This window comes from Lates calcarifer, unplaced genomic scaffold (assembly GCF_001640805.2).
Source record: "Lates calcarifer isolate ASB-BC8 unplaced genomic scaffold, TLL_Latcal_v3 _unitig_357_quiver_974, whole genome shotgun sequence".
Lineage (NCBI taxonomy): Eukaryota > Metazoa > Chordata > Actinopteri > Centropomidae > Lates > Lates calcarifer.
The window spans coordinates 23,192-49,725 of record NW_026116495.1 but is presented as its reverse complement, the minus strand read 5'-3'; the positions used below and the strand labels follow the sequence as shown (position 1 = coordinate 49,725).

Genomic DNA, 26,534 nt, shown 5'->3' with positions numbered 1-26,534 from the left:
CACATGTCTGAACTGAGTCTGGATGTCAGCTGTGCTTTCAACCACCACCACATCAATAGACACAGTAGCTGACAGGGAGGGTTCTCCGTTATCAGAAACCAACACCACCAAGGGTGAGTTTTCAGGTCATTGTCACTCATTCTCCTCTTAGTCCTGATTTCCCCGGTGCTGGTTCCGATCCTGAAGAGGTTGTTTCCTTTGGGCTCAGAGAGGTGATAAGAAAGCAGCGCATTGTATCCAGAGTCTGCGTCTACAGCCCTGATCTTTGCTACAAAGTATCCCGCTTCAGCAGAATAGGGGATGCTCTCACTGTTAACGGAGCCGTGCTCAGAATAGGGCGCGAGAATCGAGGGACTGTTGTCATTCTCATCCAGGATAAAAACATTCACAGTCACGTTGCTGCTGAGCGGAGGAACACCAGAGTCTGTGGCCTGAACTTTAAACTGAAACGTTTTCAACTCCTCAAAGTTAAAAGACTGCAGACTGACTATATCTCCTGTCTCTGAGTTGATGTTTACAATAGAAGTTATAGGAATACTTTTTGAAATACCATCTAGTGAAGAATATGTTACTTTCGCATTTTCTCCTATATCAGGGTCAACTGCAGTTATAGTGAAGATAGTAGCTCCCACTGCACTATTCTCTTTCACATATGCATTAATCATAGACTCAGAGAATAAAGGGGCGTTGTCATTTACATCAGAAATGTGAACAGGAATAACACTGGTGCTAGAGAGAGGCGGAGTGCCTTCATCAGTGGCTATGATGGTGACATTATATTGAGAAACACTCTCTCTGTCAAGAGGTCCATCAACTGTTAATGAATAATAATTTTTGTAGTTTAGCTTAAGTTTAAAAGGCACCACCCCAAGAATTTTAGCTCTTGTGAGACCATTATTACCTCCATCTTTGTCAGTCACAGTCACCAAAGCTACCACAGTGCCTATCTCAGCGTTCTCTTTAACTGGGCTCATAAGAGATGTGATAATGATTTCAGGTATGTTGTCGTTAACATCAGTTACTTCCACTAACACTTTACCATGCACACTTCGAGAGGGTGTGCCCCTATCTCTTGCCTGAACACGAATATCATATGCTGTATGCTCTTCATAGTCTACTTTCCTGTCACTGTTATTTCCCCTGTGTCTGGATTTATTGAGAACAAAGTTTCAGGATTGAAATTTCCTCTTTCAATAAAAGAATATACTATTTCACTATTTATTCCCTCATCTAAATCTGTAGCACTTACAGTCAGTATAGATGTCTGATATGGAGCGTTTTCAGTGACCCGGGCCTTATACAGAGGTTGACTAAATACCGGAGCATTGTCGTTTATATCCATTACATGTACCAGTATTTTTAATGTACCAGACCGGGCAGGTTTTCCTCCGTCCAGAGCAGTTAAAGTCAGACGGATAATAGACTGTTTCTCCCTGTCTAAAGATTTCTGTAGCACCAGCTCAGCAGACTCACTGTGCTGTCCACCGCTCTGTACGTCCAGTGAGAAATACTCATTTGGACTGAGCTTATAGCTCTTTACCGAGTTACTGCCCGTGTCTGCGTCGTTTGCCATCGGAAGTAGGTACCTCTCCCCGGTAAAAGACGATTCCGAAATATTGAAAGTTTTCTCATTTTCACGAAAAGACGGTGCATTGTCATTGATATCAATAATCTGGACCTCTATGCGATGCAGCTGCATTGGGTGGCTTAGAATCGCTTCTATATTCAGGGAGCATTTTGCTGTATTTGGACAGAGCTCTTCACGATCAATCCTATCGCAAACATATAAAGCACCAGTTTTTAAATCCACGTCAAAATATTTCTTAGAATTCCCAGCAACAACTCGTAAATCCCGTTTTTCCAGCTCCTGGACATTAATTTGTAAATCCTTAGCGAGATTTCCCACTACCGTTCCTTTGTCAACCTCCTCGGAAACGGAGAACGAGAGCTGCCCCGTGGAGCCATCACAGAGACAAAGCAAAGCTATTATATGTATCCAAATCGTGCCTGTTAGTCCTCCACGTCCCATCGTTGACACAGAATGAAAGAAATGATCATTTTCGAACATGTCCACACTTTAAGTGAATAACAGTCGAGACCTCTCTGTCTCGTGAGCATTTGTGTATTTTCTGACAAAGCAGCGGAGCTACTGATGCTTCGCACGCAGAGGAGGAGTCTGGGGGGAAAAAGGAGCCACACGAATATCATGGTCTCCAGCGACACCAACTGTTGTTTTGGTGCTAGTGTAGAATGACGTGGATATTCTATACTTAATAGCCTATATTTGTGCAGAGGTTCAAAGCAGTGGAAAAATCAACTTCAGTGAAAGAGTATGTAATACCTCGCTCACTACAAAACGCAGTTTTGGTCCGTAAATAAAGACTGTATCCGTGTTGTCTTACCATGGCAAAACACATTTAAGAAGTGTTACATAGTCTGCTATCAGTGTTTTTATGATATGAAAGCGAGGCAACATTTGCTCGTGCACGTAAACACACCATTCAACGTCCAGCACCATGGACAGCGTCACCACCGGTCAATAGAAGAACATCTCACTCGATTATTCAGCAACTATATACCACAAAAATTCTCCACCATCCAGCATCATACTAGGGAATGGCTTTTACTGTGATCGGTCAGCTGATTATGTACATTTTTACCCTCCAACGTACCACTTTGTATCACGTTGTTTTCACAGTCACACATACAATGTATAATCACGAAAAGTCAGCAAATGTTGAAATGATCCCAAATCTGATAATATGATGACCAAAACTTCAAAACTCATTTTCAGAAATTCAATAACACACTGACCAGAGACCCCTGATTTACACTTTAGTCATCAATTACTCACCTTTTCTTTATTAGGTAAAGTTTGAGTTCTGGTAAAAGTGTCTCCTCCGTTAATACTGATCAGTTCTCCATCTACAGGCGGAAACGGTGCGGGGAAAACCACTACGTCACTCTTGAGCGTGTCTGAGCTGAAACAGACGTCATACTGCTGAGTAGCTTTAGAGTAAGACCAGCTCCCGTCAGGGTGGGTGGTGATCATTGGAGGGCCGTACCTGCTGAAACTGCCGTCTGTCCTGTGACATTTGACAGCTATTAAACTGATGAGACTCAGCAGAAAGATGACTGACACCGACACAATGGCGATCAGCAGATACAGGTTTAAGTCAGAGAAGCTGTCCTCCTTTATGGGCACATGTCTGTACTGAGTCTGGATGTCAGCTGTGCTTTCAACTACCACCACATCAATAGACACAGTAGCTGATAGGGAGGGTTCTCCGTTATCAGCCACCAACACCACCAAGGGGTGAGTTTTCAGGTCATTGTCACTCATTCTCCTCTTAGTCCTGATTTCCCCGGTGCTGGTTCCGATCCTGAAGAGGTTGTTTCCTTTGGGCTCAGAGAGGTGATAAGAAAGCAGCGCATTGTATCCAGAGTCTGCGTCTACAGCCCTGATCTTTGCTACAAAGTATCCCGCTTCAGCAGAATAGGGGATGCTCTCACTGTTAACGGAGCCGTGCTCAGAATAGGGCGCGAGAATCGAGGGACTGTTGTCATTCTCATCCAGGATAAAAACGTTCACAGTCACGTTGCTGCTGAGCGGAGGAACACCAGAGTCTGTGGCCTGAACTTTAAACTGAAACGTTTTCAACTCCTCATAGTTAAAAGACTGCAGACTGACTATATCTCCAGTCTCTGAGTTGATGTTTACAACAGAAGTTACAGTAATACCTTTCGACTCACCATCAAATGAATATGTTACTCTAGCATTTTCATTTATGTCAGGATCGACCGCAGTTATCGTGTAGATACGAGCTCCAACCGGACTGTTTTCTTTTACATAAATGTTAATCACTGGTTCAAGGAAACGAGGTGCGTTGTCATTGACATCAGACACCCGAACAGTAATAACGCTGCTGGTGGATAGAGGCGGGGTCCCTTCATCAGTCGCTGTAATCGTGACGTTGTAGAAAGAGCATCCTTCTCTATCAATAGGCCCGTCTACAATTAAAGAGTAGTAATTTTTGTAATTAGAAGTTAGCTTAAAAGGTGTAGAACCAATTAACCTACAATTAGTGTGACCGTTTTTTCCTCCATCTTTATCAGTCACTGTCACTAAAGCAACAACGCTTCCTATCTCAGCATCCTCTTTAACCGGGTTCGCGAGTGACGTCACTACAATTTCTGGGGTATTGTCATTAACATCAACTACCTCCACCAGCAGCTTCCCATTTGCCCTTCGAGGCGATGAACCTCTGTCTGTTGCTTGAACATGTATTTCATAAGCTGACTGTGCTTCATAATCCAAATTGCCCTTAACCGTTATCTCACCAGTCTCTGCATTTATAAAAAACACATCCGCAGGATTGAAGTTTCCACGCTTGACAAAGGAGTAAATTACCCTCCCGTTGTCCCCCTCGTCTAAATCTGTGGCATTAAATTGAATTACTAAGGATCCAGCGGGAGCATTTTCATTTACACGTGCCTTGTAAAGTGTTTTGCTAAATGATGGCGTGTTATCATTCACATCTAGAACATTTACATTTATCTGTACAGTTCCAGTTTTAGGAGGTTTGCCTCCGTCTACAGCAGTCAATATTAGTTTAACAACAGCTTGTTTTTCTCGATCCAAAGCTTTAACCAGTACTAACTCGGCATATACACTATGTTCTCCACCACTCTGTACATCTAAGGAAAAATATTCATTTGGACTCAGCCTGTACGTCTTTACTGAATTGCTGCCTGTATCTGCATCAAGAGCCAGAGGAAGCAAGAAGTGCTCGCCTGTGGGTGAAGATTCAGATATGTTAAGTGAATGTGACTTCTCGACAAACGAAGGTGCGTTGTCATTTAAATCAACAATTACAACCTCAATCCGGTGGAGTACCATAGGATTGCTCAGTATGGCCTCTAAGTTCAGTGTGCATTTTATCGTGTTTGGACAAAGCTCCTCGCGGTCTATTCGCTCATTAACATAAAGATCACCCGTTTTAACATTTGCCTCGAAATATTTCTTACTGTACCCAGACACGATATTCAGATTCCTCGTTTGCAGGTCTCGAACATTGACATTTAAATCCTTAGCGAGATTCCCCACCACGGTCCCTTTGTCCACTTCCTCGGAAACAGAGTATGATATCTGAGCAGCAGACCGGTCAGATAAAAACAGGATGAACAGCCAACAGAGAATTTCGTTATTCCTTCCGCTGCCCATCGCTGCTCTCAAAGAAAGGGTCGCGATACAAATTGTATTCATCCATAAAACGCCACTCGATCGGCCAGCATTTTTATTCCCATCCACTCCGGTCCTCTGCTTTTCGTCGCCTTCCGCGTTCCCCTCACAAAGCACTCCCTGTCTGCTGAGCTTCACACGGAAAGGAGGAGACTGAAAACACCGAGCTCACAAAAAATGTGGTCATTAGCGACCCCACGCGTTACAACAAAGATATGAAAAAAGTTTCAAATAACAAGCAGCACAACCTATTTATCTCATACTGAAAAGCAGCAATGTACTGCATTTTAAAGTTTTTCATGGAATAAGAATTGTTTAAATAGTTGTGTAAAGAGGAAAACATTACGCTTAATAATCACAAATGAAAAAAAACTTGTTCAAAACATATGAAAGGCATGTATCCACCACACAGATAGGTTATTAACAAATGTCAAGAATATTGCCACAATCTACTATTTGGGGCCCATTCAACACACAGTAAACCGAATGGTTTTCATCAGTGTCACCTCCAAAAAACAGCCGTAAACAGTCAACAAATTGATAGCCTAAACAATTTTATAAAAACGAATGACAGTCTAATTCAATCCTCTCAAGTCAGAATTTTTGGGTTGTGAGCCAAAGAAGACCAAGAGGACACCAGTTTTAGCTGTCACCAGTCCACTTGCAGATCCCACCATTTTCTGTTTCAGATCAGGTCCCTTAAGTCAGGTCTGTTATCTGTTTGCAGAGATATTTCCATGTGTTGTATTTTAGTGACCATGGACATTTTTAATAGGGAAATTCATCGTAGTGCTACTCTTTGTCATGTCTGTAAATTAATTTAGAGAGAGACTATTCAGGTAGGCCTGAGATTTAAAAGACACTCAGACAGTAAATTTAACTTTTAATGAAAAACTCAACTCACCTTTTCTTTATTAGGTAAAGTCTGAGTTCTGGTAAAAGTGTCTCCTCCATTAATACTGATCAGTTCTCCATCTACAGGTGGAAACGGTGCTGGGAAAACCACTACGTCACTCTTGAGCGTGTCTGAGCTGAAACAAACGTCATATTGCTGAGTAGCTTTAGAGTAAGACCAGCTCCCGTCAGGGTGGGTGGTGATCATTGGAGGGCCGTACCTGCTGAAACTGCCGTCTGTCCTGTGACATTTGACAGCTATTAAACTGATGAGACTCAGCAGAAAGATGACTGACACCGACACAATGGCGATCAGCAGATACAGGTTTAAGTCAGAGAAGCTGTCCTCCTTTATGGGCACATGTCTGAACTGAGTCTGGATGTCAGCTGTGCTTTCAACCACCACCACATCAATAGACACAGTAGCTGACAGGGAGGGTTCTCCATTATCAGAAACTAACACCACCAAGGGGTGAGTTTTCAGGTCATTGTCACTCATTCTCCTCTTAGTCCTGATTTCCCCGGTGCTGGTTCCGATCCTGAAGAGGTTGTTTCCTTTGGGCTCAGAGAGGTGATAAGAAAGCAGCGCATTGTATCCAGAGTCTGCGTCTACAGCCCTGATCTTTGCTACAAAGTATCCCGCTTCAGCAGAATAGGGGATGCTCTCACTGTTAACGGAACTGTGCTCAGAATAGGGCGCGAGAATCGAGGGACTGTTGTCATTCTCATCCAGGATAAAAACTTTCACAGTCACGTTGCTGCTGAGCGGAGGAACACCAGAGTCTGTGGCCTGAACTTTAAACTGAAACGTTTTTAACTCCTCAAAGTTAAAAGCCTGCAAACTGACTATATCTCCAGTCTCTGAGTTGATGTTAACAACTGATGAAATTGGAATATTCTTTGGAGAACTGTCTAACAATGTGTAAGTCAGTTTTGCATTATTGTCCAAATCAGCATCAAAAGCACTTATCGTATAAGTAATGGAGCCTGTTGGACTGTTTTCTTTCACATAAACATTAATGACAGGCTCCATGAAACGAGGTGCGTTGTCATTGACATCAGAAACATGAACAGTAATGACCCTGCTGCTGGACTGAAGTGGACTTCCTTCATCTGTTGCTGTAATTGTAACATTGTAAACAGAAATGTTTTCTCTGTCTAGTGGTCCATCTACTACTAATGAATAGTCATTTTTGTAGTTGGACTTCAGTTTAAATGGAACAGATCCAGCTACTTTACAGTTAGCTGCACCATTGTTTCCTCCATCTTTGTCACTCACTGAAATAAAAGCAACTATTGTCCCCAGCTCTGCATCTTCTTTTACAGGAGTCATCAGTGACGTCACTGATATTTCTGGGGAATTGTCATTCACATCAATTATCTCTATCAATAGTTTAGCATGTGCACTACGAGGAACAGTTCCTTGATCCATTGCTTGAACTCTGACCTCATAAGCAGGCGTCTCTTCATAATCTAATGTTCCCTTCACAGTCATTTCTCCAGTTTCTGAATTTAGATCAAAAATATTTGATGGATCAATATTACCTCGTTTGATAAAGGAATACAGGATCTTACTGTTCATGCCCTCGTCTGAATCGCTTGCATTTAACTTAATAACAACTGTTCCGAGACTCGCATTTTCTTTGACACGCACTTTATAAAGAGAATTACTGAAAGTGGGTGTATTGTCATTAACATCTATAATATTAATAGTTAACTGCAAAGTCCCTGATCTTGGAGGTTTTCCTCCATCTACAGAGGTAAGAATAAGTTTAATTACTGGCTGTTTCTCTCGGTCTAAAGCTTTCTGCAGCACTAACTCAGCAGACACACCGTGCTCTCCACCGCTCTGCACATCAAGCGAGAAATGTTCATTTTGACTCAGCTTGTAGGTTTTTACTGTGTTGCTTCCTGTGTCCGCATCCACTGCTACTGGGAGAAGAAATCGCTCTCCTGGTGACAGTGATTCAGAGATGTTAAATACATGCGATCGTTCAATGAAAGAAGGCGAGTTGTCATTTATATCAAGAATATTGACTTCGATGCGGTATAAATTCATTGGATTATTTAAAGCAGCTTGTATTTTGATGGAGCATTTTACCGCCTTAGGACACAGCTCTTCTCTGTCTATTCTCTCGTCAACAAAGAGGTTTCCGGTCCGTAAATTCACGTCAAAATATTTCTTACTGTAACTCGAAACAATACGTAGATCCCTGGTTTCCAGATCCTGTGCATTGAGGTTTAAATCCTTAGCGATATTCCCCACTACGGTGCCTTTGTTCACCTCCTCGGAAATGGAGTAAGATAATTGCGAAGCAGACCAGTCACAAAGACAAAGCAGTGAAACAATATGAATCCAGGCGTATTCTTTTTGTCGTCGCACATACATCGTTGATGCAACAAAAGAGATTATTGCAGTAGCTCGTTTATCCACGGTATATGTCTTTCCGGTCAAAGTCTCCTTGTTCTGTTTTAGCTCCTTCTCTTCTCGTCTCAACACCGAGTGTCTGATAAACTATAGTGACCGATGACGATTTTATTTCCCCATGCAAAGAGGAGGAGTTATGCACAGAAACATTAACATCCATGGTCTCCAGCGACATCATGTGGTGAATGTTAGATAGTCGCTCACTAGTAATTTGCAATAGAAGTGTAAATGCAGCACACCCTCCTAAGTTGATTTTGATCTGAATTCGCGAACAAACAATACAAAAATAATAACGTATACATTTGGAAACACCAATGTTGAGTATTTAAACATATTATTCAGAATACAACAACTTTCCAGTGCTGGATATTTCAACAGCACTAAGAGCTGGTGGGATGTCAAAATAATGTAATGTATTTTAGACATTTAAAAAAAATAAATAAAAAAGGCAAACAAAAACTATTGCCGTTAGTTTTACATTTAAATACAACACTTTTAAAGCTGTATGAATTCATAATGCTAATCATGAAAAACAGAATTATATAGTATAAATCAGGTTTTTCAAAGGAAACATAAAACACATTCTGAATGCTTTACTTCAGTACCACGGACAGCGCTTCTGAATCTCATTTTTTCTAAATACTTCGGAGATATTTTCAGAAACTTTTAAAAATGTGTTTAAGAGCACAATACTGAAACTGAAGACTGCAAGTTCAGCACCATGGAAAGTACTGTCTCAATAATAGTAATGAACTGCTAAGTAGAGTTAACTTATAGTGTTGAGGCCTTTAAAAGGGGAGGAATTCGCAGCTGAAAGGTACTGTATGTTTTTAAACAGTGCTATGATTTCAATATCTATATGGTTTTAATAGATTTTTAATTGATCTTTTCTTTGCTGTACCACACTGTCAGCTAAAGACAGAAATGAACAACTTAGCTCTTTCAGTGTTTACTACACTATGATATTCTATAAATATGTGGCCTAAAATTCATTGTTGGTGTGTCCTGCTTCAACAAAGTTATGTAACTTTTAGACAAGAGCAAGCTAATTGCCACACATTCTGAAAGGTCTACAACTTATGTTTCGACTGGTTGTTGTACTTAAGAAGCTTGATCTGAATGAGCGCTGATAATTTACATAAATTACTTTTATAAACTGTGGTTGTAATAAAGCTCATGTTTGTTTTGTTATCACCAACTGGCAAATGAGGAATTAGTTCTCTTGCCTTACTGACACTTGAATGAATTTTCTATTCATGCACGCTTTCACTTGTATAAAAGAGGGTGGTTCTCTCAAGCAGTCACTGAAAACAACTGTATTTAAGTTGCTTAAATCCCAAACCAGTTAAGTATAAAATATATGTAAAGTATAACCTACCTTTTCTTTATTGGGTAAAGTCTGAGTTCTGGTAAAAGTGTCTCCTCCGTTAATACTGATCAGTTCTCCATCTACAGGCGGAAACGGTGCGGGGAAAACCACTACGTCACTCTTGAGCGTGTCTGAGCTGAAACAGACGTCATACTGCTGAGTAGCTTTAGAGTAAGACCAGCTCCCGTCAGGGTGGGTGGTGATCATTGGAGGGCCGTACCTGCTGAAACTGCCGTCTGTCCTGTGACATTTGACAGCTATTAAACTGATGAGACTCAGCAGAAAGATGACTGACACCGACACAATGGCGATCAGCAGATACAGGTTTAAGTCAGAGAAGCTGTCCTCCTTTATGGGCACATGTCTGAACTGAGTCTGGATGTCAGCTGTGCTTTCAACCACCACCACATCAATAGACACAGTAGCTGACAGGGAGGGTTCTCCGTTATCAGACACCAACACCACCAAGGGGTGAGTTTTCAGGTCATTGTCACTCATTCTCCTCTTAGTCCTGATTTCCCCAGTGCTGGTTCCGATCCTGAAGAGGTTGTTTCCTTTGGGCTCAGAGAGGTGATAAGAAAGCAGCGCATTGTATCCAGAGTCTGCGTCTACAGCCCTGATCTTTGCTACAAAGTATCCCGCTTCAGCAGAATAGGGGATGCTCTCACTGTTAACGGAGCCGTGCTCAGAATAGGGTGCGAGAATCGAGGGACTGTTGTCATTCTCATCCAGGATAAAAACGTTCACAGTCACGTTGCTGCTCAGCGGAGGAACACCAGAGTCTGTAGCCTGAGCTTTAAACTGAAACGTTTTTAACTCCTCGAAGTTAAAGGCCTGCAAACTGACTATATCTCCAGTCTCTGAGTTGATGTTAACCACTGATGAAACTAGAATATTCTTTGGAGAACTGTCTAACAACGTGTAAGCCAGTTTTGCATTATTGTCCAAATCAGCATCAAAAGCACTTATCGTATAAATAATGGAGCCTGTTGGACTGTTTTCTTTCACATAAACATTAATGACAGACTCCATGAAACGAGGTGCGTTGTCATTGACATCAGAAACATGAACAGTAATGACCCTGCTGCTGGACAGAGGTGGACTTCCTTCATCTGTTGCTGTAATGGTAACATTGTAAACAGAAGTGTTTTCTCTGTCTAGTGGTCCATCTACTACTAATGAATAGTCATTTTTGTAGTTGGACTTCAGTTTAAATGGAACAGATCCAGCTACTTTACAGTTAGCTGCACCATTGTTTCCTCCATCTTTGTCACTCACTGTAACTAAAGCAACTATTGTCCCCAGCTCTGCATCTTCTTTTACAGGAGTCATCAGTGACGTCACTGATATTTCTGGGGAATTGTCATTCACATCAATTATCTCTATCAATAGTTTAGCCTGTGCACTACGAGGAGAAGCGCCTTGATCCATTGCTTGAACTCTGACCTCATAAGCAGGCGTCTCTTCATAATCTAATGTTCCCTTCACAGTCATTTCTCCAGTTTCTGAATTTAGATCAAAAATATTTGATGGATCAATATTACCCCGTCTGATAAAGGAATACAGTATCTTACTGTTCATGCCCTCGTCTGAATCGGTTGCATTTAACTTAATTACGAGTGTTCCCGGATTCGCATTTTCACTGACACGCACTTTATAAAGCGATTTGCTAAACGTTGGTATATTATCATTGACATCTATTACATTCACAATTATTTGCAATGAGCCTGATCTAGGAGGTTTTCCTCCATCTACAGCGGTCAGAATAAGTTTAATTATCGACTGTTTCTCTCGGTCTAAAGCTTTCTGTAGCACTAACTCAGCAGACACACCGTGCTCTCCACCGCTCTGCACATCAAGCGAGAAATGTTCATTTTGACTCAGCTTGTAGCTCTTCACTGAGTTGCTGCCTATGTCCGCATCCACTGCTACTGGGAGAAAATATCGCTCTCCCGTTAAGGATGATTCGGAAATATTTAGAGAATATGTTCTTTCAACAAAAGCAGGTGAATTATCGTTTATGTCTAAAACATTAACCTCTATGCGGTGTGCAGTCATTGGGTTGTTTAAAACAGCTTGTATTTTTAAGGAGCATTTCACCACATTAGGACACAGCTCTTCTCTGTCTATTCTCTCGTCAACAAAAAGGTTTCCGGTTCGAAAATTCACGTCAAAATATTTCTTACTGTAACTCGAAACAATACGCAGATCCCTGGCCTCTAATTCATGTACATTGAGGTTTAAATCCTTAGCGATATTCCCCACTACGGTGCCTTTGTTCACCTCCTCCGAAACGGAGTAGGATAACTGCGAAGCAGACCAGTCACAAAGACAAAGAAACACAACAATATGAATCCAGATGTGTTCCTTTTCTCGTCGAATAACCATTGTTGATGCATCAGAAGAACCGAGCTTAATCGATCATTTATCCACAGTACTGATATTCCCATCCACAGCAATATTGTTGTGTGGAAGCTCCTGCCCTTCTAGTCACGGCAGCTTCCGCGGGTGTACTAATGGCTGATGACGATTTCTTTTTTCCCATGCAGGGAGGAGGAGTTTTTGACAGATAAACACATTCAGGACTATGGTCTCCCGCGACCTCGTGTGGTGAAAGGTAGATAAGCAAATACAACCAAGCGTATCACATAACCAGATTATTTAAAACATTATGAAAGACGTGATTAGGTTTGATATTTTCATAGGTAGATTGTGACAACCTTAAGTCAACGGAAAAGCGAAATATTTAAAGTCTAAATTATATAATGCATACACCGAAAAAAAAGTACTTTGAGTTTGATTCCATAATGTAATTGCAATGCTTTACCTTGAAAATAACTTATTTAGAATAAATCATCATTATAACAAGTGTGTTTCATGCGGGATTGTAAAGAAACAGTCACCACAAGGTCTAGCACCACGGACAACGCACTGTCAGTACATTCAGTTTCAGGAGGCATTGCAAAGTATAACAGAATCATACCAGCTTCATACTCCCGAAGTTGCAAGCTCAGCGCCACAACGATGATTCAATTCATGCAGAGAACAGCTTAAATCATTTCAATCACTAATGAAATGCTTTCAACGGGAATAAAAGTAGCGGGTTTTGCAACCGAATGACAAAGAGACGGAGTTCAGCACCAAGGAGAGCGTTCTCAAAATCCTGGCAATAAACATGTTCAGTCGTCCCACTGAAACACGACTGTTAACTTTCAAACGGTTGAAACTTGGAATCACGGCACAGACCTCACAAGATAGAAAACACATGGTATCATTCCTGCAGTGGTTAGAAATTATGTTCCTATTTCAACATGTAGCGTAAAAGTAAAGTGGGGCCGTCACTGAAGTTAAATTAGTCAGTACAAAAAGCGTGATAAATTGGGAATCAGATTTATATAGAGATATTTTGTTGCCCAATTTAGGCCCTAAACGTTTTATATATCTGAGAACTGTGTATCTTGTCACTGATCAACAAGCAAGAAATTGCATTAAGTTTTTTTTTCTTTTATAATAGACTTGTTGAGTTTTACAAGCATTCAGCTCAAATAGCTTACCTTTTCTTTATTAGGTAAAGTCTGAGTCCGTGTGAAAGTGTCTCCTCCGTTAATACTGATCAGTTCTCCATCTACAGGCGGAAACGGTGCGGGGAAAACCACTACGTCACTCTTGAGCGTGTCTGAGCTGAAACAGACGTCATACTGCTGAGTAGCTTTAGAGTAAGACCAGCTCCCGTCAGGGTGGGTGGTGATCATTGGAGGGCCGTACCTGCTGAAACTGCCGTCTGTCCTGTGACATTTGACAGCTATTAAACTGATGAGACTCAGCAGAAAGATGACTGACACCGACACAATGGCGATCAGCAGATACAGGTTTAAGTCAGAGAAGCTGTCCTCCTTTATGGGCACATGTCTGAACTGAGTCTGGATGTCAGCTGTGCTTTCAACCACCACCACATCAATAGACACAGTAGCTGACAGGGAGGGTTCTCCGTTATCAGAAACCAACACCACCAAGGGGTGAGTTTTCAGGTCATTGTCACTCATTCTCCTCTTAGTCCTGATTTCCCCGGTGCTGGTTCCGATCCTGAAGAGGTTGTTTCCTTTGGGCTCAGAGAGGTGATAAGAAAGCAGCGCATTGTATCCAGAGTCTGCGTCTACAGCCCTGATCTTTGCTACAAAGTATCCCGCTTCAGCAGAATAGGGGATGCTCTCACTGTTAACGGAGCCGTGCTCAGAATAGGGCGCGAGAATCGAGGGACTGTTGTCATTCTCATCCAGGATAAAAACGTTCACAGTCACGTTGCTGCTAAGCGGAGGAACACCAGAGTCTGTGGCCTGAACTTTAAACTGAAACGTTTTTAACTCCTCGAAGTTAAAAGACTGCAGACTGACTATATCTCCAGTCTCTGAGTTGATGTTAACCACTGATGAAATTGGAATATTCTTTGGAGAACTGTCTAACAACGTGTAAGTCAGTTTTGCATTATTGTCCAAATCAGCATCAAAAGCACTTATCGTATAAATAATGGAGCCTGTTGGACTGTTTTCTTTCACATAAACATTAATGACAGGCTCCATAAATCGAGGTGCGTTGTCATTGACATCAGAAACATGAACAGTAATGACCCTGCTGCTGGACTGAGGTGGACTTCCTTCATCTGTTGCTGTAATGGTAACATTGTAAACAGAAATGTTTTCTCTGTCTAGTGGTCCATCTACTACTAATGAATAGTCATTTTTGTAGTTGGACTTCAGTTTAAATGGAACAGATCCAGCTACTTTACAGTTAGCTGCACCATTGTTTCCTCCATCTTTGTCACTCACTGTAACTAAAGCAACTATTGTCCCCAGCTCTGCATCTTCTTTTACAGGAGTCATCAGTGACGTCACTGATATTTCTGGGGAATTGTCATTCACATCAATTATCTCTATCAATAGTTTAGCCTGTGCACTACGAGGAGAAGCGCCTTGATCCATTGCTTGAACTCTGACCTCATAAGCAGGCGTCTCTTCATAATCTAATGTTCCCTTCACAGTCATTTCCCCAGTTTCTGAATTTAGATCAAACATTTTTGATGGATCAATATTACCCCGTCTGATAAAGGAATACAGGATCTTACTGTTCATACCTTCGTCCAAATCTGTTGCATTCAATTTTATTACCGCCGTTCCGTGTGAAGCATTTTCACTCACACGTACTTTATAAAGTGATTTACTAAAAACTGGTGTATTATCATTGACATCTATTACATTCACAATTATTTGTAATGAGCCTGATCTAGGAGGTTTTCCTCCATCTACAGCGGTCAGAATAAGTTTAATTACCGACTGTTTCTCTCGGTCTAAAGCTTTCTGCAGCACTAACTCAGCAGACACACCGTGCTCTCCACCGCTCTGCACATCAAGCGAGAAATGTTCATTTTGACTCAGCTTGTAGGTTTTTACTGTGTTGCTTCCTGTGTCCGCATCTTCTGCTACTGGGAGAAGATATCGCTCTCCTGGTGACAGTGATTCAGATATGTTTAACCAATAAGACTGTTCAATGAATTCTGGAGAGTTGTCATTTTTATCTAACACACTAATCTCAATGCGATGTGCAGTCATTGGATTGTTCAACACAGCTTGTATTCTTAGGGAGCATTGTGCCGTGTTCGGGCAAAGCTCTTCTCTGTCTATTCTCTCGTCAACAAAGAGGTTTCCGGTTCGCAAATTCACGTCAAAATATTTCTTTTTGTAACTCGAAACAATACGCAGATCCCTGACCTCTAATTCATGTACATTGAGGTTTAAATCCTTAGCGATATTCCCCACTACAGTACCTTTGTTCACCTCCTCGGAAATGGAGTAAGATAATTGCGAAACAGACCAGTCACAAAGACAAAGCAGTGAAACAATATGAATCCAGGCGTATTCCTCCTTTCCCATCGTTGTACAATGAACATTGGATCCCCGCTAAGCATTTATTTCCAAATAATAAATAAATCCGTCATAACACGAATATCCAGCGGCAGCAGCAGCCGTTCTCGCCACTGTACAATCCCAGTCTCTCTCTAAACTGATGGCTAGTGACGGTTTTAGGTTTTCAGTGCAGGGAGGAGTTTTACACGTAGCCCTCTGTTACAATTATATCCATGGTCTCCAGCGACATCATGTGGTCAGTGGAAGTCACGTCAATATAGATGTCACATCAATTGGCTTTGATGTATGAAAACAAAATCTATGGCTATTTTTGAGTCTCATATGTCATTTCATATATTATATCTAAATATTTAATAACAGACGTTTTCAAATTCAAATCTTAAAATTTTTAGGACAAATTCAAGGCTGCAAGAAAATTCCAGTGATGCAGTGTATTCAGAACAATTATTATTTTACAGAATTTCAAGGAAGATTTGAGTCTTATCTAAAATAAATCAGTTGATTAGTCAATCAACTAATCCCTGAAAGAATATGAATTCAAACGATTTTACTCAGAAATGAAGATAGTTTAACAATAGAAACACCCAGAAGGCTCACGGAAGTCAAAGGCTGCATAGACTCATTTCAGCACCAAGGAGAGCTCTGTACATTTAGGCTGTGAACTGATGCACTGTTCAGAGCCGACACTATAAGATGATCCTTTTTTCAACGACTGCCATTTAAGGACCCTAAAACATAAAGTGTTTCTCTGTCAGGCATTAAAAAAATGGTGGCCGAATTCCATAACGGATGTGACCGTTTATTAGTTGTATATGCTCACGTGAACAGAGAAAGTCGTTGTTATGTCAACTGGGAACCTATTACCACAACTCAGATCCCGTTGAGTTGTCTATGTACAGTTACACTAAATTCTTACAACAAAACATGTTAATCGTGGCAATTGTAAAGTAAAAACGCTTGAATGAAAACTGAAGAACACATACCTTTTCTTTATTAGGTAAAGTTTGAGTTCTGGTAAAAGTGTCTCCTCCGTTAATACTGATCAGTTCTCCATCTACAGGCGGAAACGGTGCGGGGAAAACCACTACGTCACTCTTGAGCGTGTCTGAGCTGAAACAGACGTCATACTGCTGAGTAGCTTTAGAGTAAGACCAGCTCCCGTCAGGGTGGGTGGTGATCATTGGGGGGCCGTACCTGCTGAAACTGCCGTCTGTCCTGTGACATTTGACAGCTATTAAACTGATGAGACTCAGCAGAAAGATGACTGACACCGACACAATGGCGATCAGCAGATACAGGTTTAAGTCAGAGAAGCTGTCCTCCTTTATGGGCACATGTCTGAACTGAGTCTGGATGTCAGCTGTGCTTTCAACCACCACTACATCAATAGACACAGTAGCTGACAGGGAGGGTTCTCCGTTATCAGAAACCAACACCACCAAGGGGTGAGTTTTCAGGTCATTGTCACTCATTCTCCTCTTAGTCCTGATTTCCCCGGTGCTGGTTCCGATCCTGAAGAGGTTGTTTCCTTTGGGCTCAGAGAGGTGATAAGAAAGCAGCGCATTGTATCCAGAGTCTGCGTCTACAGCCCTGATCTTTGCTACAAAGTATCCCGCTTCAGCAGAATAGGGGATGCTCTCACTGTTAACGGAGCCGTGCTCAGAATAGGGCGCGAGAATCGAGGGACTGTTGTCATTCTCATCCAGGATAAAAACGTTCACAGTCACGTTGCTGCTGAGCGGAGGAACACCAGAGTCTGTGGCCTGAACTTTAAACTGAAACGTTTTCAACTCCTCGAAGTTAAAAGACTGCAGACTGACTATATCTCCAGTCTCTGAGTTTATATTTAACATTGAAGCTATCTGTGTGGTCTTGGGAGAACTGTCAATTAAATGATACGTTGATTTTGCGTTTTCATTCAAATCTGAATCTAAAGTCGTCAGTGTATGAATTGTAGTTCCAGTCGGACTATTCTCTTTCACATAAACATTAATCAGAGGATCCAAGAATCTTGGAGGATTGTCATTGACATCAGAAACTTGAACACTGATGATACTTGTGCTCGACAAAGAAGGAGTTCCTTCATCTGTAGCTGTAATTGATACATTATAATGGGAAACACTCTCCCTGTCAAGAGGCCCGTCGACCAACAAAGAATAGTAATTTTTATAGTTAGATTTTAATTTAAATGGGACGGAACCTGTTAATTTACAGTTTGTCTGGCCGTTTTTGCCTCCATCTTTATCAGTGATAGTGACCATAGCAACAGCTGTGCCTATTTCAGCGTCTTCTTTCACTGGACTCATAAGTGACGACACAGAGATTTCTGGAGCATTGTCATTGACATCAATAACTTCGACTAAAACCTTGCAGTGTGCATAGCGAGGAGGAGTGCCTTTATCTCGTGCTTGAACACGAATCTCGTATGCTTGATTTTCCTCATAATCAATACTGCCTTTTACGGTTATTTCTCCAGTATTATCATTCAGGGAAAATTTATCACTAGGGTTTAAACGTCCACTTTCTGAAAAAGAGTATAAGAGTTCACCGTTAACACCGTCATCTGAATCAGTAGCTGTCAGTGTTAATAAGGGTGTGCCAATATTTGCATTTTCAGCCACTTGGACTTTGTAGAGAGATTTACTGAACACGGGGGAATTATCATTTACATCCAGTACATTAACTTTTATTTGTAAAGTGCCCGTTTTGGGAGGTTTTCCACCATCTATTGCAGTCAGCGTAAGTTCAATAACATCCTGTTTTTCTCGATCTAAAGCTTTCTGCAGCACTAACTCGGCAGACACACTCTGGTCACCGATGCTCTGTATATCCAAAGAGAAATAATCATTCGTGTTCAATTTGTAGGTCTTCACCGAGTTAGCGCCCGCATCTGCGTCATGAGCTATCGGCAGTGGGTGCCTTTCCCCGGGATATGAAGATTCAGACATATCTATTGTACGTATTTCTTCCACAAAAGACGGCGCATTGTCATTAATGTCATTAACCACAACTTCAATTCGATGAAGGCTGCGAGGGTTACTCAATGTGGCCTCTATATTTAAAGAGCACTTTACTGTATTAGGACAAAGCTCCTCCCGATCAATCCTCTCGCTAACGAAAAGTACTCCAGTTCCATGATTTATGTCAAAATACTGTTTGTTATACCCAGATGTAATCTGAAGACCCGCGGATTCGAGTCGCTGCACATTGAGATTTAAATCCTTAGCGAGATTCCCCACCGCTGTCCCTTTGTCCACCTCCTCTGAAATGGTATAAGATATCTGAGCCACGGACCAGTCACAGAGACAAAGCAGAGTGAAAAGCAGACCCCCAATATTATCCCATTGTTCCCGACCAGCCATCGCCGTTCACACAAAAGCGACAAATCCTCGTTTCTGCCTTTTGGACGATCCGCAAAAGAGTAAGAAGTAACGTTTGCTATGTATCCATTCTCGCGTAGAGTCTTTTCTTTTGTGGGCTTCACTCGTCTGTAAGCTATGTTCTCAAAGCACTGTCAGATGATGACGCTTTCGTGTTTTGTCATGAATAGAGGAGGAGTTTCTAAACACTGAACACAAGATTTTTGCATGGTCTCTGGCGGCATCTAGTGACAGCTTTGTAAACAGAAAGCTGTTTATTAAGTACAGTAGAGGAAAATGTATGCTGAATAAACTACTACAATTATGGATTAATTTTGGAAAACTGATCATAGAACAATCTTTATCTGCGAAATGTGAAGTTATTCATTAATAGCCTATCTTTCTTTCACGTGGCATTTGTCTGTTTGCAGTTACTGAATACTATGACAAGGAATAGATCTTGCAAAATATCAGCACCACGGACAGAACCTGAATCTCAGCACAAAGTGCAGAAAACAGAGAAGATGTTTTAAGCACCATGGTCAGCGATTCAATACACTTAGAATGCGTTTCATGCCAGTTTCTCAACTGACTACTGTATTCAAGATACTGTAAAACTCAGTGAAAAGATGTCAGCTTTGCTGCAGTGAAGTTGTTCATAAAACACAGACAACATCCCCAACACAATTCATACTCATTTACTCATCTTCCAGCTTTCTAGTCAAAACACCACTAATTCACCAACAATCAGCTGAGCAGACAAAACAAATGACAGAGTTACCACCCCTATTAGATCCATAACAGTATGTGGATATAGCTGTACATCATAATTATTTGTAGGTAGAGTTAAAAAGTAACTTGCAGTAAATGTAAACGTTTCAAAGTCGTAAAGCAAACGTGCGCGTTATGCAAAGATGTGAAACATTCATTCTTTTAGATCAATGGAATCGGACACAGCTTACCTTTTCTTTATTAGGTAAAGTCTGAGTTCTGGTAAAAGTGTCTCCTCCGTTAATACTGATCAGTTCTCCATCTACAGGCGGAAACGGTGCGGGGAAAACCACTACGTCACTCTTGAGCGTGTCTGAGCTGAAACAGACGTCATACTGCTGAGTAGCTTTAGAGTAAGACCAGCTCCCGTCAGGGTGGGTGGTGATCATTGGAGGGCCGTACCTGCTGAAACTGCCGTCTGTCCTGTGACATTTGACAGCTATTAAACTGATGAGACTCAGCAGAAAGATGACTGACACCGACACAATGGCGATCAGCAGATACAGGTTTAAGTCAGAGAAGCTGTCCTCCTTTATGGGCACATGTCTGAACTGAGTCTGGATGTCAGCTGTGCTTTCAACCACCACCACATCAATAGACACAGTAGCTGACAGGGAGGGTTCTCCGTTATCAGCCACCAACACCACCAAGGGGTGAGTTTTCAGGTCATTGTCACTCATTCTCCTCTTAGTCCTGATTTCCCCGGTGCTGGTTCCGATCCTGAAGAGGTTGTTTCCTTTGGGCTCAGAGAGGTGATAAGAAAGCAGCGCATTGTATCCAGAGTCTGCGTCTACAGCCCTGATCTTTGCGACAAAGTATCCCGCTTCAGCAGAATAGGGGATGCTCTCACTGTTAACGGAGCCGTGGTCAGAATAGGGCGCGAGAATCGAGGGACTGTTGTCATTCTCATCCAGGATAAAAACGTTCACAGTCACGTTGCTGCTGAGCGGAGGAACACCAGAGTCTGTGGCCTGAACTTTAAACTGAAATGTTTTTAACTCCTCGAAGTTAAAGGCCTGCAAACTGACTATATCTCCAGTCTCTGAGTTGATGTTTATCAGTGTTGGAAGGGGCAGAGATTTACTAGCACTGTCTAAAAATGTGTAGCTCACCTGACCGTTGTTGCTGATGTCAGCATCGACTGCAGTCACTGTTTTAATAACTGTTCCTACTTTGCTGTTTTCTTTCACGTAAACATTAATTACAGGTTCTGGGAAATAGGGCGCATTGTCATTAACATCAGAAACATAAACAGTAATGGTACTGGTATTCGAAAGAGGAGGAGTCCCTTCATCTGTAGCTGAAATTGTTACATTGTATTGGGGAGTTACCTCTCTGTCTAGCTGCCCGTCAACCACCAAAGAAAAATAATTTTTGTAATTTGTCTCTAATTTGAACGGAACTGTGTTTAAGATCTCACATTTCACTTCACCATTTTTGCCACTGTCTCTATCTAGAACAGAAACAAGTGCAATAGCTGTACCTACACCAGCGTCCTCGTTCACTGTACTGAGCAGTGACGTCACAGTGATCTCAGGAGCGTTGTCGTTTACATCAATTACCTCTACCAGCACTTTACTATGAGCAGACATAGGAGGCTGCCCTTTGTCCTTCGCCTCTGCCCTTATCTCGAAAGCTTTTCTTTCCTCATAGTCAATTTTTCCTTTTACTGAAATGATCCCCGTGTCTGGGTCTATTTCGAAAATATCCAGGATATGGTCCTGATCCTTGTTACGAAGAGAGTATACTATTTCACTGTTTGTTCCCTCATCAGCGTCGGTCGCATTTAAGGTGAAGACCGCTGTACCAGTCGGGATATTTTCAAAGATTTTAACTTTGTATAGAGTGCTGCTGAACACTGGCGCGTTATCATTAATATCTAGTACATTTATTTCAATTTCTGATGTGCCTGAATTTGGTGGCGACCCCCCATCTACCGCAGTTAACAGGAGCTGTAGCTGTGGCTTTTTCTCGCGGTCTAGTGCTTTCTGCAGCACTAACTCTGGAGATACACTCTCTCCTCTTTTGTGTGTCGCAAGGTTGAAGTATTCATTTGGACTGAGCTTATACGTACTAACACCATTTTTACCAACGTCAGCATCGCTTGCATCTGATAACGCGAATCTAAATCCGGGTAAAGTGTTTTCTGCAATGTCCAGTACTTGTGATATTGTGTTAAAAGTTGGAGAATGGTCATTCACATCTTTAATTTCTACCTCGACGCGGTAAAGCTTTAATGGGTTGTTTATCACAGCCTCTACGCTAACGGTGCATTTAAGTTCATCTGTGCAAAGGTCCTCTCGGTCTATCCTCTCATTGACATACAGATATCCGGTCTTTAGATTTACCTCGAAGTATTTCCTCTTAGATCCTGTAACAATCTGAAACGAACGGGACTCCAAATCCTGGACATTGAGATTTAGGTCCTTGGCGATATTTCCGACATTAGTTCCCTGGTTTACCTCCTCGGAGACAGAGTAGGAGAGCTGCCCAGACGCTGCTTCCCAGTAACAGTCCAACAACAGCACCAGATATGTGACAATAGACCTCCTGCTCTTCGGTAAAGGCATAATTCCACCGAAAAAGAACAAAGCATACATCCACAATGCCGTTTCTACCAAGGGATGACGAGATGTGGGAAAATTTTAGATGAAACTATTTGGATTTTCATATTTTTAAAGACGAGAAATCCACAATGCTGTCCCCTCTCTTCTCGTGTGTCTTTGTGATGAAAATCCACAGTCATCCCGTTTTTACTCTGGGAGGAGCGTCGACTTTTCAGTGTTACGGTCTATAGCGTCACTGTGTGGTAGCTTTGATAAACTGTACTAACAACTGTAAAATACCCCTCTTCATTCAGAAATTCTGATAAGCACTTGCTTATAAAGGGCACCGTAAGTTATTAGAAGGGTCTGGGTACATTAAAAGCACACGATACATTTCAAAATATATGGACAGCCTCACACATTGTGTAGCATCACATGAAAAATGTGGATTAAAACTTATTCTAGTTAAGAATCTGCTCCCACATTGCATCATTAAATCATCCAAATGACCCAAAAATTTAACATATATTGATCGTCCACATTAAGGCCACAGGCCGTATTACACACGTGAAACACCATCTCGAATCTTTTGAGAAAGTGTGTTTTAAGGACATTTTTTTCTTTCGTGCTATACGTTCCATAATAACAGCCAGGTAATGTATGTTTGTGTTCAAGTTTGCAGTTGACAACATTAAGTTATAGATGCCAGTTCGAAATTTCCATGTCTGTAGGACATACAACCTCATTGCAAAAACAAACACACACTGATTTGACACATTGTGAGTGAATAGTTACAGGCTACCTTCACTTTTACTGCACTGGGGTAAAAGTTAACAGGGAAAAGATCGCAAAAGTCTTTTTTCCCCTACCACTTCCGTTTTTCTGTAAACACTCAGTTATTGACATAATTGTATGACTACATTTAAAAATATAGGCCCCTGCACAATTAAATGCATCTTTCATCTTAGACTGAAACAAATAATATATTTTTTTTCCCATATATGATAAGGATTACAGAGATAACATTCAGAAACTTGCGTTCAGGACCACGGACAGCGACATACAAATTTAAATGCGAAGTTGGTGGCCAAAAGAGGGGACATTGCAACCACACATGCAGAGCAGGCCTCTATCAATTTAAGAAAGACACTAACCTCTGTAATTTTTAATCTAACTCAAACTTTAAGTCTGTTACACTAATTAAAATTGTTATATGTTTTCACGGTCAAGTATTAACATACATAATACATACTGAATACTAATGTGCTTACCTTTTCTTTATTAGGTAAAGTCTGAGTCCGTGTGAAAGTGTCTCCTCCGTTAATACTGATCAGTTCTCCATCTACAGGCGGAAACGGTGCGGGGAAAACCACTACGTCACTCTTGAGCGTGTCTGAGCTGAAACAGACGTCATACTGCTGAGTAGCTTTAGAGTAAGACCAGCTCCCGTCAGGGTGGGTGGTGATCATTGGAGGGCCGTACCTGCTGAAACTGCCGTCTGTCCTGTGACATTTGACAGCTATTAAACTGATGAGACTCAGCAGAAAGATGACTGACACCGACACAATGGCGATCAGCAGATACAGGTTTAAGTCAGAGAAGCTGTCCTCCTTTATGGGCACATGTCTGAACTGAGTCTGGATGTCAGCTGTGCTTTCAACCACCGCCACATCAATAGACACAGTAGCTGACAGGGAGGGTTCTCCGTTATCAGAAACCAACACCACCAAGGGGTGAGTTTTAAGGTCATTGTCACTCATTCTCCTCTTAGTCCTGATTTCCCCGGTGCTGGTTCCGATCCTGAAGAGGTTATTTCCTTTGGGCTCAGAGAGGTGATAAGAAAGCAGCGCATTGTATCCAGAGTCTGCGTCTACAGCCCTGATCTTTGCTACAAAGTATCCCGCTTCAGCAGAATAGGGGATGCTCTCACTGTTAACGGAGCCGTGCTCAGAATAGGGCGCGAGAATCGAGGGACTGTTGTCATTCTCATCCAGAATAAAAACGTTCACAGTCACGTTACTGCTGAGCGGAGGAACACCAGAGTCTGTGGCCTGAGCTTTAAACTGAAACGTTTTCAACTCCTCGAAGTTAAAAGACTGCAAACTGACTATATCTCCAGTCTCTGAGTTGATGTTAATCATAGTAGACAGGGGCACTAAGTTATTGTCACTGACTAATGAGTAGCTCACTCGACCATTTTCACTAATGTCAGCATCAGTTGCAGATACTGCTTTCAAAACTGTGCCAACTGGACTGTTTTCTTCCACATACATATTAATTACAGTCTCTGAAAACCGAGGTATGTTGTCATTTACATCAGACACCTGAATAAGAACCACGCTGGTGTTAGAGAGGGGGGGTCTACCCTCATCCGTAGCTTTGATTGTAATATTGTAGTGAGAAATGAGCTCCCTGTCTAGAGCTCCACCGATAACTAAAGAATAATAATTTTTATAATTTGTTTCTAATTTAAAAGGAACCGCATTCAGTATCTCACATTTTACTTCACCATTTTTGCCTCCGTCTCTATCGAGAACTGAAACAAGTGCAATGGCCGTGCCAATTTCAGCGTCCTCATTCACGGTACTGAGCAGTGACGTCACCGTGATGTCAGGGGCATTGTCATTTAGATCCACCACCTCCACGAGTACTTTACACTGTGCTGTTAATGGAGGCTGGCCTTTGTCAGCAGCCTGCACGCGGATTTCAAAGGCATGATTTGTTTCAAAGTCAATTTTTCCTTTTACTGTTATTATTCCAGTTTCAGAATCAATTTCAAACATGTCCAAGACATGGTCCTGATCTTTCGAGTTAAGTAAAAACACAATGTCTTTGTTTGGCCCTTCATCGGCGTCAGTTGCAGTCACTGTCACTACTGTAGTGCCAAGAGGCGCATTTTCTGTAATGCTTGTTTTATACAGTGTTTTGGAAAAGACCGGAATATTATCGTTGATATCCAGAACATTAATTAATATTTCTGATGTGCCTGATTTTGGAGGCGTTCCTCCGTCTACAGCGGTCAGTGTGAGTTTTATTAATGCCTGTTTCTCTCGGTCTAATGATTTCTGAAGAACTAACTCGGCTGACACGCTTTCTCCTTTGTGCACCGCTAAAGAAAAATATTCATTGGGATTTAGCTTGTATGTATTAATACTGTTTTTCCCTACATCGGCATCGTAGGCCGACAGCACAGGGAATGTAGCTCCCGGTAATACGCTCTCTGCTGTGTCGATAGTTTGTGATTTGGCACTGAAGGAGGGGGGATTATCATTAACGTCAAGAATATTGACTTCAATACGGTAAAGTTTCAGCGGATTATTAATCACAGCTTCTACATTCATTGTACATTTTGCAGCCTTTGCACAGAGGTCTTCTCTGTCTATTCTTTCACTGACGTAGAGAACACCTGACTTCAAATTTACATCGAAATACTTTCTCTTTGATCCGGTAACGATCTGAAACATACGTGACTCCAAATCATGTACATTAAGATTTAGATCCTTGGCGAGATTTCCAACAGAAGTCCCCAGGTTTACCTCCTCTGAGACGGAATAGGAGAGCTGCCCGGATACCGCTCCCCAGTTGTACTCCAACACAACAAGCACTAGATAGATCCCAATACAGATCTTTCCTCCCGGCAGCTGCATAATTCCATAAAACGAGAACAAAGCATAGATCCGTATATCGATGTGCCTTCCGCTTATTGAGACAAAAAAGTCGTTTGAAAGAACAAATTATGCGGCAATACAATTTCTATGCGCATTCTTCTTCGCCCTGCGTCTCATTCTAACAAAGCACTGACAAAATCATCATTTTAACGTGGGAGGGGCCTCTACACATCAGCGACCTACTGGCGATGTTACGGTCTACAGTGTCACCTCATGGCCAGTTGAATTAACTACAATGCTTTGAAATAAACACAGTCAGACATTGTTTTTGTAAGAAATCACCAGAAGCGGTTACTGCTGTCAGTGATAAACAACAAAAATTAAATTTACTGCACTCTT

General features: G+C 41.6%; 8 protein-coding genes across 8 annotated transcripts; all 8 read right to left on the bottom strand.

Annotated features, from left to right (window-relative positions):
- Positions 1 to 73: 73 nt before the first annotated feature.
- On the bottom strand, positions 74 to 1,573 carry LOC108894495 (protocadherin alpha-6-like; the record flags this gene model as incomplete). Its single annotated transcript, XM_051068230.1, has 2 exons — positions 1,369 to 1,573; positions 74 to 1,153 (listed from the first exon to the last, which is right to left on the bottom strand). Coding segments are annotated over exons 1-2 (1,285 nt in total), but the record flags the coding sequence as incomplete, so codon positions are not given.
- Positions 1,574 to 2,810: 1,237 nt separating this feature from the next.
- Positions 2,811 to 5,312, bottom strand: LOC108894487 (protocadherin alpha-13-like). Its single transcript, XM_018693155.2, has one exon. It carries the CDS (start codon positions 5,264 to 5,266, stop codon positions 2,843 to 2,845), a length of 2,424 nt encoding a protein of 807 aa, XP_018548671.1. The 5' UTR covers positions 5,267 to 5,312; the 3' UTR covers positions 2,811 to 2,842.
- An 825-nt stretch (positions 5,313 to 6,137) lies between these two features.
- LOC108894492 (protocadherin alpha-2-like) lies at positions 6,138 to 8,525 on the bottom strand. The gene has a single exon (XM_018693159.1). The coding sequence runs from the start codon at positions 8,523 to 8,525 to the stop codon at positions 6,138 to 6,140; it is 2,388 nt and encodes a 795-aa protein (XP_018548675.1).
- Positions 8,526 to 9,440: 915 nt separating this feature from the next.
- On the bottom strand, positions 9,441 to 12,451 carry LOC108894486 (protocadherin alpha-2-like). The gene is made up of 2 exons (XM_018693154.2): positions 9,943 to 12,451; positions 9,441 to 9,476 (listed from the first exon to the last, which is right to left on the bottom strand). Exons 1-2 carry the CDS (start codon positions 12,319 to 12,321, stop codon positions 9,441 to 9,443), a joined length of 2,415 nt encoding a protein of 804 aa, XP_018548670.1. The 5' UTR covers positions 12,322 to 12,451.
- A 1,018-nt stretch (positions 12,452 to 13,469) lies between these two features.
- Positions 13,470 to 15,893, bottom strand: LOC108894491 (protocadherin alpha-2-like). The gene has a single exon (XM_018693158.2). It carries the CDS (start codon positions 15,855 to 15,857, stop codon positions 13,470 to 13,472), a length of 2,388 nt encoding a protein of 795 aa, XP_018548674.1. The 5' UTR covers positions 15,858 to 15,893.
- A 733-nt stretch (positions 15,894 to 16,626) lies between these two features.
- Positions 16,627 to 19,486, bottom strand: LOC108894494 (protocadherin alpha-8-like). Its single transcript, XM_051068226.1, has one exon. It carries the CDS (start codon positions 19,211 to 19,213, stop codon positions 16,751 to 16,753), a length of 2,463 nt encoding a protein of 820 aa, XP_050924183.1. The 5' UTR covers positions 19,214 to 19,486; the 3' UTR covers positions 16,627 to 16,750.
- Positions 19,487 to 20,058: 572 nt separating this feature from the next.
- LOC108894488 (protocadherin alpha-3-like) lies at positions 20,059 to 23,104 on the bottom strand. Its single transcript, XM_018693156.2, has one exon. The coding sequence runs from the start codon at positions 22,579 to 22,581 to the stop codon at positions 20,149 to 20,151; it is 2,433 nt and encodes an 810-aa protein (XP_018548672.1). The 5' UTR covers positions 22,582 to 23,104; the 3' UTR covers positions 20,059 to 20,148.
- A 224-nt stretch (positions 23,105 to 23,328) lies between these two features.
- LOC108894489 (protocadherin alpha-8-like) lies at positions 23,329 to 26,528 on the bottom strand. Its single transcript, XM_018693157.2, has one exon. The coding sequence runs from the start codon at positions 26,172 to 26,174 to the stop codon at positions 23,760 to 23,762; it is 2,415 nt and encodes an 804-aa protein (XP_018548673.2). The 5' UTR covers positions 26,175 to 26,528; the 3' UTR covers positions 23,329 to 23,759.
- Between the last annotated feature and the right edge of the window lie 6 nt (positions 26,529 to 26,534).

Coding starts and splice junctions, on each gene's coding strand:
- LOC108894487 (XM_018693155.2), bottom strand. CDS start 5,266: ATGAATACAATTTGTATCGCGACCCTTTCTTTGAGAGCAGCGATGGGC.
- LOC108894492 (XM_018693159.1), bottom strand. CDS start 8,525: ATGTATGTGCGACGACAAAAAGAATACGCCTGGATTCATATTGTTTCA.
- LOC108894486 (XM_018693154.2), bottom strand. CDS start 12,321: ATGGTTATTCGACGAGAAAAGGAACACATCTGGATTCATATTGTTGTG. Junction 9,477..9,942: donor CTTTACCCAATAAAGAAAAG/GTAGGTTATACT, acceptor TTCTGTCTTTAG/CTGACAGTGTGGTACAGCAA.
- LOC108894491 (XM_018693158.2), bottom strand. CDS start 15,857: ATGGGAAAGGAGGAATACGCCTGGATTCATATTGTTTCACTGCTTTGT.
- LOC108894494 (XM_051068226.1), bottom strand. CDS start 19,213: ATGGCTGGTCGGGAACAATGGGATAATATTGGGGGTCTGCTTTTCACT.
- LOC108894488 (XM_018693156.2), bottom strand. CDS start 22,581: ATGTATGCTTTGTTCTTTTTCGGTGGAATTATGCCTTTACCGAAGAGC.
- LOC108894489 (XM_018693157.2), bottom strand. CDS start 26,174: ATGCAGCTGCCGGGAGGAAAGATCTGTATTGGGATCTATCTAGTGCTT.